The sequence below is a fragment of the Nilaparvata lugens genome, chromosome 1 (assembly GCF_014356525.2).
Source record: "Nilaparvata lugens isolate BPH chromosome 1, ASM1435652v1, whole genome shotgun sequence".
NCBI lineage: Eukaryota > Metazoa > Arthropoda > Insecta > Hemiptera > Delphacidae > Nilaparvata > Nilaparvata lugens.
Window position 1 is genome coordinate 68456476 of NC_052504.1, and position 11005 is coordinate 68467480.

The 11005-nt window shown below is 34.8% G+C and overlaps 1 protein-coding gene across 2 annotated transcripts in view; it reads right to left on the reverse strand.

Moving 5' to 3' along the window:
- Window positions 1-943: 943 nt before the first annotated feature.
- Window positions 944-11005, reverse strand: part of LOC111053754 (sortilin-related receptor) — an 81330-nt gene continuing 71268 nt past the window's right edge. For both annotated transcript variants that reach the window (XM_039441097.1, XM_039441106.1), the window contains 7 exons: window positions 7502-7727; window positions 6015-6434; window positions 5148-5319; window positions 4379-4503; window positions 3565-3684; window positions 2826-2973; window positions 944-1518 (listed from right to left, as the gene is read on the reverse strand). In XM_039441097.1, the coding sequence (XP_039297031.1) occupies window positions 1425-1518; window positions 2826-2973; window positions 3565-3684; window positions 4379-4503; window positions 5148-5319; window positions 6015-6434; window positions 7502-7727 (1305 nt within the window). In that variant the 3' untranslated portion in view covers window positions 944-1424. The remainder of the gene's footprint in view (window positions 1519-2825; window positions 2974-3564; window positions 3685-4378; window positions 4504-5147; window positions 5320-6014; window positions 6435-7501; window positions 7728-11005) is intronic.

The window sequence follows — 11005 nt, forward strand, 5'->3', positions numbered from 1 at the left end:
AAATTGAAGTAATAACATTCATCAGTATTGAAAAACTAGCCAAACAGCCTTATTTCAATTTATGAATTTATTCATTTAAAGTGGCACTCAAATCATAGGAATGATTAGAAAAATTCTCGAAAAATATACAACACAAAACTGCTTGTTTCCCGAATTTTGATAGATGGATACACCTGTAACATGTAATGTATCAAAACTTCTAAATTTTTCACGTTATGTAGGCCACTAATTGGAGTCGAATTTACAGTTAAAAATATAATTATATAATTTTGTATTCAGATGAATCAGAAACCGAATAGAAAAGATTATTCAATAATTACTGAAAACATTGTACCATGGAAAAACAAACTGCTAAGTATGTGCAAACCTTAGATTGCAGCATTGCTCTTATGTAGCGCAGTGCTGCCAGATTTCACAGATTGCAGCATTGCTCTTATGTAGCGCAGTGCTGCCAGATTTCACAGATTGCAGCATTGCTCTTATGTAGCGCAGTGCTGCCAGATTTCACAGATTGCAGCATTGCTCTTATGTAGCGCAGTGCTGCCAGATTTCACAGATTGCAGCATTGCTCTTATGTAGCGCAGTGCTGCCAGATTTCACAGATTGCAGCATTGCTCTTATGTAGCGCAGTGCTGCCAGGTTTCACAGATCCTGGTGAGCCAATCGTGTGAGATAGCGAAAGAGAGATCGTAATCCGTTTTCATAGAATCAGATTAAAAACGGCAGCAATGTGCTCCTATTGTTATATTGCAATAACTTTGGCTATAAAGCCCCGTGCTGCAAACTAAGGTTTGCACGTAATATAGCTTACTGAATCACTGTAATTGTAAATTATATAGATCAGCATTTCACGAACACACCGTAGTTGGCCGTTGAGGCGCCAACACCAACTGCTTTTGTTACCTACTTAGAAAGTCATTTAGGTCTAGAAAGTTTAACAATATTTCTATAAAAGTATCACTTTATTTTCAATGACAATTCTAATACATTCATGTAACTATCTTATAGTTTACTAATACTTTCAATTCTTATCTTAATTATAAATTAATAATTAAGTAAACTTTATAATAATTCATAACTTTTCAATCTACATACATGTATTACATTTTTCATATAAATATCTTTATCTTACAAATTATGTACAAATAGATTACACAATGATTAGTGGCAATAAATGCGCCGTACAAATAAGTTAAGAAGACTATAAAAGAAAGTAAAATTGAATGTACTCCAAGGAAGACTGATTACTATTCAATTTGAGCCTGATGATGCTACAGTTTTTAAAAGTTAATCTATTCATAGTTCGATAAACATTCATAAATAATTTGTGTAGATACAGTATTTGAATATTTACAATAATCAGTTAAGTACCGTAATGGTATATAAATTTACTTTGGCTTGAATTCTTAAATCTAATAGGATCCTCAACTGACATTGCCACATGACGTCTCATCCGAATTATCTCCACAGTTGTCGAAGCCATTGCAGATATCACTTTTCGGTATGCATCTATTATTCCTGTAACAACAAAATAAACATGTTTCCCATTATGAAATGAAAATATTTCACATTTGAATGAGTGAAAAACAATTCAATACGGTAATAGAATCACCGGAAAAGTAATAAAAATTTAGAATAAATGGGAAAACATTTTTGTAGGAATCATAGAATCCAAACACTGTATAACCTTTTTAACACTTTCAATTTTTATTAGCACTCATCAAAAAATAGTAGGAATTAAAATAATAAATAGATGGCCTTCATCCAATTATTCAATTGAAAAGTATACATAGAAATGAGAAAATACATTGTAGACATTATTATCCCATGCCCATAGCAAATCGCCGTCTGGGGAATGGTACGAGTTATGTTTAGCAAAATGGATTTTAAAAATGTGAGTTTAATCAGTTATTTTAATTTGATCAATGGAAGGAGCAAGAGCTATTACATTGAATGAATGCTAATAGAATTCCGTTTGATTTTATTTAGTCTTAAATGGATCATTTGATCACAAAGTTTCTCCACCAAAATATTTTTTCTTTTTGTTGAGGATGGGTTGATGCCCACATGAGCTTCAGGTTTGTAAGTGAGTAGTGAGACGGAGGCTGATGAGAGATGAATGGACCAACAGAAATTTAAGCGTTTTTCAAACTCATTAATAGTATTTAGAGGAGTTGAGCTCTTCAAGTGGTCGCCGGCCATTACAACGGGAGTAGCAGGCGCATGGAGCTTAACTCATCTTATCAATAGCTTATCAGAGCGACCACGCCTCCAATCGCTTTCCTGGAAATTCATATACTTTTTATGATAATGGTGTGTGCAATAATTGAAAGTATCAATTATACTAATTCAATACTGAAAATGCATTTCTTCATTAACTATTAACAAAACAAGTTCATAATTTCATAAAGAAAAAAATGTTTCAAAAAATTATTTCATAACTAAGCGATATTGAATAAACATCATTAATATAAGACCAAAATTCATGATTGGCCTGTGGAATTGTACCGGTGTTTCATTCCAATTTCCGGTTTAATATACGGTTTGTTCTCTTCATACTTCAAAGAAATAAGTTTCATACAACCCAGCTCGATGATATCTGTCTGATGTGATTTGGTAGTTCTACAGAAATGGTAACAGTTGCCGTTAAAGTATGAGAGGAAAAGTTCATGCTGGTTAAATAAATTGCGGTAGGAGGTAGGTCTGTATTTGAAAAAGAAAGCTGGAAAGTTTAAAAACTTGGGTCGGTTGTGAATGATAATGTTCACAGTACTGAAGACACTTGATTGATAAAGACTGTTAAGTGTTGAGTAAGTTTTGCTTACCCGCATTTCCACTCATTGTTGTTGCATTCTCCGCCACACCCTTTCGGCTCATCCGACTGGTCGAGGCAATCCGGAAATCCATCACAGAACTGATTGCTGGCAATACACTGGCTATCGTTGCATGTGAATTGGCCACTGCTCAGGCAATCTACAATCAGATTTTTTGGTTTTATTCCAAAACAACATCACAATTTGGTAGACAATTAATATGTGACAGCATCCTTACATTGATGCAAAATGTGAACAGGCAGATGTTGCCACTACAGTAGGCTACCAAATTTGTAGTTCTATTGATCTACTTAATGGAACTTCTGATAGGCTGCTTCTATAATTCATTTTTTTTAAATTGTAGCTTCGACCCCTTGGCTACTGGGGTCTAGGTAGTAGACTGATCTGCGGGTCTGAGAAAGATACTGTATTCGCTCTTTGATTGTAATAAGACTGATAATATTGAGTTCTTAAAATAAAAAATATATTCATGATTGAGTCATAATGCCGTATTATGTGCAACTGATTACGAATAAATTACTTACGAAATATAAGTTAATGAAGTATTTTCTTGCTGAAGATGCATGAGTATTATAGTTCATAAAGGGACGAGAGTAATGAGTGAATGATAGAAAATAAACTTGTACATAGAAAATAAAAAAATTGTACATAATACAACTGCTGTAAGGTACTCATTGAATTTTTTGTTCTCATATAGGCCTTTAAGTCATTATAATATTATCACACTCACCTTTAGTGCAATTGAATTCATCTGAAGCATCCCAACAGTCAACGATTCCATTACACTTCTTACTGTTTGGTAAACATGACAGCAAATTCCCACAATGGAAATGTGTTTTCAAATTGCAATCTGTAAAAAATCAATGAACAAGAAATATGTTTATAAGATCTACAAACACAAAGTAAAAATAATAATTTACAAAAAAAAGTACAAAAAATAATAATGTAGGGTACAAGGTGATATGGATAAGGAAGAAGCTTTGTAAATATAGTGAAACTTCGATTAAGTATATCCCAAGGGACCGCTCAAAAAAATGTACTATTGCAAGGTCTGCACTAAATTAGAGTGTATTATATCGAGGTTGAATGTGGAATGTGAATTTTACTATATAGGGGTCTATATTTATTAAATAATGTATAATGACGGAGTTAGATTTGTGGGAAATGTACATAGGGGTTTTGTGTACTGACAAATCCTGGGTTTGGTTTCTGCAAACTTGAAGTAATTTATACTATTAAGGTGTTTATTGATTTCTTTCTGAAACGGCAAAAATTTACTATATCGAGGCTCCAGGCCAAAATAATGTACTATGTAGGGGTAAGACAACATTGGACTTAACAGCTATATGGACGTTTCGAGGGGATGCAGAATGTACTAATGTACAGAATGTAATAATTTAATACACTGTAGTATCTTATTATGTAAGTCTATCATTTATTGCAAACATTCTTCTATTTTTCTGAATTTTATACCGTACATGTATTATAACCTTGTAAAAACTGTTTCATATTCTCAAAATCAATTAAAATTATGGTTTACTCACCACAATCGAATTCGTCTGTGTTGTCGTAGCAGTTGAAATATCCATCACATCGTTTCGATATAGGAATGCATAGTCTGTTACTACATTGCCATTCATCTTCCAGGCACTGAGAATCATCAACGCACCTGAAATAAAATCACAGACATTTTCAGATTAAAAATAATTAGGGCATACAATTAGAATTGCTATGACATTTCATTTGGTAATGGTTAAATAATATGCTATTAACTGTGAAGAAACGTGCAGTATCAAATCAGGACTGCAACTTTAACTGGTATTTACTTGAAATCTTGAACCATAGAATAAGCATACAAAATGAATTTTTATTCTTGTACCTCTATTAAAATTTATTAATTCAGAATCCACTATATCCTTCAAAATTGTTGTCTAGTATCACAGTATGAGTAACTTTTACTTGGAAGCACATTTGGCAAATGAAGAATTTGATAGAATGAATCATGCAAGAGAAAGTGCATTTAGTCATCTTTCCCATGTTCATGATTCTTCATGAACAGCAGTTTCATTAATGAAAAACAAAAAAATCACGTTTGTCAAGAATAATATTCTCAATTTGTTGAATGATGTATTCATGGCTTTTCTAACTACTACAGTACAGTGCGACATAGGCAAAGTCTGCTTTTGAAATAAATTCAAGTTATTCTTTTCAAAAACTAATACAGTAATAAACCGGGGTCATAGAATAGACAATTTCAAGTTATAGAATAAACAATGTAGGTATAGGTTTTCTCTGCCTAGGGGTATGACTTACCTATAGATGTCTTTCTGTAGTCTCTGGCAAAGCTCTACATTGATTTTGCAATGACCTCCACAACCAGTCGGATCATTATAATCAACTATAGATCGGCAGTATGGCACAGGATCATCCCTCACAGCAACGCATACCTCGCCACCAACACACAAACCACATTGTCTCTTCTCATCTGAAAAATCACAACAATATTATATGTTTAATGTCTCTTCTAATACGGTAGCTCTAATTCGATCATAATCTCTTCTGGAAGTTAATAATTATCTAACTACGTTTCACTAATACAAGTTAAAAGTACTTTCAAGTGAAAATTTCCACTAAAAAGTACTTCACTCTCAAATTGTAGATATAAATTCAATCAAGATAAAACACTACTTATTGATGATGCATAAATCGGATCTTGTCAGAAGGAGAGTTATTTCTCAGCTCTTTTTGTATCATATATCACAATATCACAAATAATTAAAAGTTAATCTATCGGTCATGATTCACATACAACTACAAATCCAGGAAGGGAAAAGCCTGTCAAATCAATTTGTTTTTTTTCCTAATAATCAAATGTGAAACAATATAAAGAGGTGCAGTATTCACACTTACATGATGTAAATTTATTTGAAATGGGAATTTTTATGTAGAAGCACTACATGAACAGAGAACATTGAACTGTGAATTTAATGATAAATACCTCGTCAAGAGTACCACACATTTCTCAGTTATTACTATACATAGAAGTATTTCATGCCCGTTTTCTAAATTTTCAATGGCTTGATATTCACAAATTATTGTAAATGCATTAATGCTACCCCGAAAGTGAATGTAGAGGTTCCCTATTTTAGATCTTTTACTGAAGACTCTATTCTAACTTACATGTTGAATAATTTTGGGATGCCGGTAGTGGTTCCTCAGTTGTGACCTTGGGAATCGAATTTTCCCTGGTATATTTATTATCTCTGAGAAGAGCAGACAATGTAGTGGATGTGAGTGGATTGGCTCGCTGCTTGTCGGTGCTCTTGACTGCATCAGTGTGTGGTTTGTTGTAGACTCGAGTCTCAGTGGTGGGCGTTTGTTCGATGGGAGGTGTCGTGTTGTGATCGACAGGAGGCAGGCAGTCGATGGTGTCGACACTTGGATGGTTGTCGAGCAGATAGCAGGGATCAGCTCGGCTCAGGTGCAGACCGCTCTGCAGCACACAGTTGCGTGTACGCACCTGCACTCTTCTCCCTCCTGGCAGCACCTTGCATTCACTCCAGTCCGACCAGTTCGACCAAGCTATTTCTTCCACTTTCGCTGAAAACAGAGCAATACTCATTTTCACAAAGGAACCAACTCAAATCAAAATAGTTCGTTAGCCATAAAATTCAAGAAGTTTGTGTTTATGTGATGTTGTCCCAATTGAAGACAGCAGCAATGATGACACTTTAATTTACAATGCAATAAAGATTGTAAAGTTACAAGTACTGCAACTCACTTATGATTTTTGTTTAACTTTGTATGTTTACATTTTCAAGAGTTACAGAGGTACATGAGTTTACACCTCAACTACTCTAGATTCAAACACAATAAATTATACTAATTTTTTTGATCGATATATTAAAATATAAGTTCTAGGCATAATAGTGAAACCGATTGGCTCTGTGGCCGCACTGATATTCTATCGAAAAAATAAGTTAAGATCCATATGTGCCATGTGTGATCACTTTTAGAGCTGACTCATCTAAATGTCATTGATGAGTTTATAAATCGATTTTTGGTAGTTCGGAGCCCACCTTAAGCTGTAGGTTCACTCATCTCTCATCATATTTTACTGTCTCATTACCCATGTAAGGGTACTCATGTAAGCATTACAAAAAAAACATCAAATTGTATAGTAATAAAAAAAGGCTTCTCACAAAAATAGTTCGATAATGCTTTTCAATATAGATCACTGAGATTCAAAATAATCATTCTCTCTCAATGAGTATAAACACGAAACATATTAGTTTTACCTTTATACCACAAGTAACCTAACATAAGCACAAAAGTGACAAGTAATATAAACAATGTAAACAATTAATTATGTAAGAACAACTTGGTGAATACAAATTACTCTTCAAGGGGAAAATAAGCACAAAAGTGACAAGTAAACAATTAATTATGTAAAAACAACTTGGTGAATACAAATTGCTCTTCAAGAGGATAATTCACATGAAGCGTTTCTTCAGGAAGCTCTTGATTGGCTGACTGGGTTGGCATTCGGGAATGAGCTGATAATCAGCCAATCGGAGAGCTTCCTGCACTGCCGAATCGTCCACCACCAGTGCAAAAACGATTGAAAAACGCTTCATGTGGCTGGCTATAAAGGTGGAAAAACGTACATTCGAAGCCGATGGACTGTATGTCGACGGTGTAGTTTCCGAGCCAGGCATTGCCATGCTGGTGGTGAAGGCCGCCGAGGAAGGCCATGCCGACGCGGCCTGGCATGAACTGCGAGGACGGCCGCAAGGCCAGCCAACAGTGCACCTTCAGGCCTGGCTCCAGCGCCGTCACCACAGACGAGTGGTAGTCCTCCGACAGAACGCTCTTCCCAAACAAATTGTCCAGCTGAAACACCATACATCAAATGAGTTGAAAAACTGGAAAAATCGTGAGAAGTCCTCCAGCAAGAATTCCAGCGTGAGAATTCCAGCAAGGCTGGAACTAATTAATTAATTTAGACGAAATTAAAATTGACATTTTCATTTGACAAAAAATCGTACATTACAAAATGCAATCCAAACACAAATTAAATGAAAAACTAGAAATATCACGGAAAGTTCATGTGCAAGAATTAAATAATTTAATGTAGACGAAGTTGGAATTGACATTTTATTTCAAAAAATCCTACATTAGTCCAGGCAATGAATGCTCAAAAAAGGGTGTAGAGGGAAAAGTTGAGAAGACAATTTTTGACCCCACATTTCTGTTTAGGGTAGTAAGGAGGTAAACATATCAAAAGTCTCCACCCCTATCCGCTGTGCTAAGAGGGTGGGGGTGGTTTAAAGGTACCAGGTACCATTTCTTGGTTTCTCGCATAAAACTAAAAAACTATGTATCCTAAGGACTTTACTGTCATATAACAGATTGAAGCTTACATAATTTCCTACAATATTCATTTCACAACTTTTTTCATATCTCCTCTAGTTTTCGAGATATCCGCTCTTGAAGGTGTGCCATTTTAGAAAAAACACGTTTGCCACCAATTTTTTTCTATTTTTGCTCTTATAACTTTTCAAAAATCGATGAGAAAAATCCATGCTGATTATGAGCTTATAGAGAAATAAATTTTCTTCAATTTGATGTATAATTTCACACTCTTCTACGAATTTCCCTACACCTTTTTCAGCAGCTTTAGTGTTGAGTGTGTTGAAATCTCCATTTTTGCAACAATAGACCAATTGACAAAGGAATTTGGAGGGAATGTTTTAAACACAATTTTTGACTCTGCAGCTTCTTTGAGACTAGTTAGGAGGAGAAGATATCAAAAGTCCCCTTTCCTAACTCATGTGCTGAGGGCATGAGGGTGGTTAAAAAGTTGCATTTTCAGCGTTTTGCTTCCATGCTCATATCTTGAGAACAATACGTTCAACCGACATAACTAACTATTCAAAAAAGAAGCTTGATAAATTCTCTACACTTTGTGTTCAGTGAAATTTTGTGATATTCCCAACAGTTCCCGAGATATTCGCTCTTGAAGGTGTGTAATTGTTAAAATAACAGGTTTTTATGCAATGTTTTGCTCTTTCAGGGCTTATAGCTCTCCAACAATGCATCATAAAAACTGATGCTTATCTTAGGTTTGTAGAGCATTGAATTGTCTTTGAAATGATGTATTATTTCACTATTCCAAGTATTCATTTCATTGTTGACCGAGCGAAGTGAGGTCTAAGATTCAAGTCGACGGTTTGGCATTTCTCTTAATGTTTAATGTTGAAACATCTTTAAATGTTTATATGTTGCGCATTTACGGCTAAACGCGGTAATATATTTTTATGAAATTTGACAGGTATGTTCCTTTTTAAATTGTGCGTCGACGTATATACGAGGTTTTTGGAAATTTTGCATTTCAAGGATAATATAAAAGGAAAAAGGAGCCTCCTTCATACGTTGGAGTAAAAATCAGACTATAGAATTATTCATCATAAACCAGCTGTCGATTTGATTATAAATTGCATGCCATGACGCATGCAATTCAATATCTCAATGTAACTTGGTAAAAAATCAACAGCTGTGTAGACTATAAATTGCATGCCTCATTGTATGCCTCATTGAATGCAATTTTTATGCACTATTAAATAGGATGCAAAGAACTTATAAAGTTATAACAGCTTGTCTGGGCGCCTAGATATCTTCTGGTTTTCTCGCGCTAAATTCCGGAAAGCGTTATATGATAATTAAATCTTGTGTAAGCATGATCTGATCAAATAAATAGTTGGTGTATCAGTGTGGATGTGCGTATGGTTTGGGACGTCGTTCAGTTATAAATGTTATTTATTCTATTGATAAAATTTTGGTTCATTATTTGTTATTATATATTCTTTATTTTTTATAAATTTTGAATTCCCAATTTGTTTTATTTTTACTTTTTTCATAAGTATTTGAAATTTTGTATTTTTCATTTTTGAATTAGGTGGTATTTTTGTTGTTTGTATTATTTATTATTGCATAAGTTCGTATTATTTTTATCATTATTTTTCTTTTTTCAGTTCTATCTGTACAATTTTTATTGTTAAGAAGACATATTTGGGGAAACCCGTTGTCTACATTGTGAATAAATAAATAAATGAACTATTGATTGCGTGCAATTAATAACTAAAATAACATAGTATTGTCTCTCGAACTTTCCCTGCTTTGAACTTGGGCTGTCCTGATGCCAGTATGTCTTGAAGGAGATTGGCTTTTGATGTTAGTATTTTTGATACACCAACCCCAACAGCCATTAGCCGTTTTCACACCGATATCTCGCCGACACGACATACAGACAGGAATAACTCTGATGGACAGTATGAGAGGAGGCTGCGGTTTATAACTGATAATACATCATTTCAAAGACAATTCAATGCTCTACAAACCTAAGATAAGCATAAGTTTTTATGATGCATTATTGAAGAGTTATAAGCCCTGAAAGAGGCTTTTTATTTAAATTTAGTACAGAAGCTCAGCTAGGGTGTAATAATGTTGTGTTAGAAGGAATTCGCAATAACGTCAAAGATACGCCCAAAATTAGCGTTTTCTCAGTTATTTCATCAAGTAATAGACAGAAAATTTTCAGAAAATTTGGTACAGATGTTTATCTAGGGTCTAAAATCAGCGTTTTTCCTACGTTTTACTCAGCTTTTCTGCGTTTTCTCAGTACTTTGACTTTCTGATGGAATGAAGCATGCTCAAATGAAAAATGTTGGCGAGCGATGCAAGCCCGCTGATCTAATTTTTGGACGATCCAGTCGGGGGTCCAGGGGGCGGAGCCCCCTGGCTAGACAGATATTGCGAGCGAAGCGAGCCTGACGGCTAGTAGTATCTATAAATAGTGGTTCTGATTTATTAATTTATTTATTAGAACGTTACATTCAAAGAACTGATTGAATGGAACGTCAAGTGCGCATGCTCATTACAGTGCTGTCTTTGGATCAGATGGCCTTGTATCATTAAAGTTATTTATTTTAAATGATCACTCTACTCGGTCGTTCGATAAAAAATCGTACGAACTTCGATGTGTATGAAGTTGCCGCTGTGATGACATGCGCCACTGTATTCACGACCATCGAACGACCACTACACGGCGGGGGGCGGACGTGTTTAGTCGAGACAAGAGACGACCACTGCCACTACCAATACCTACTACT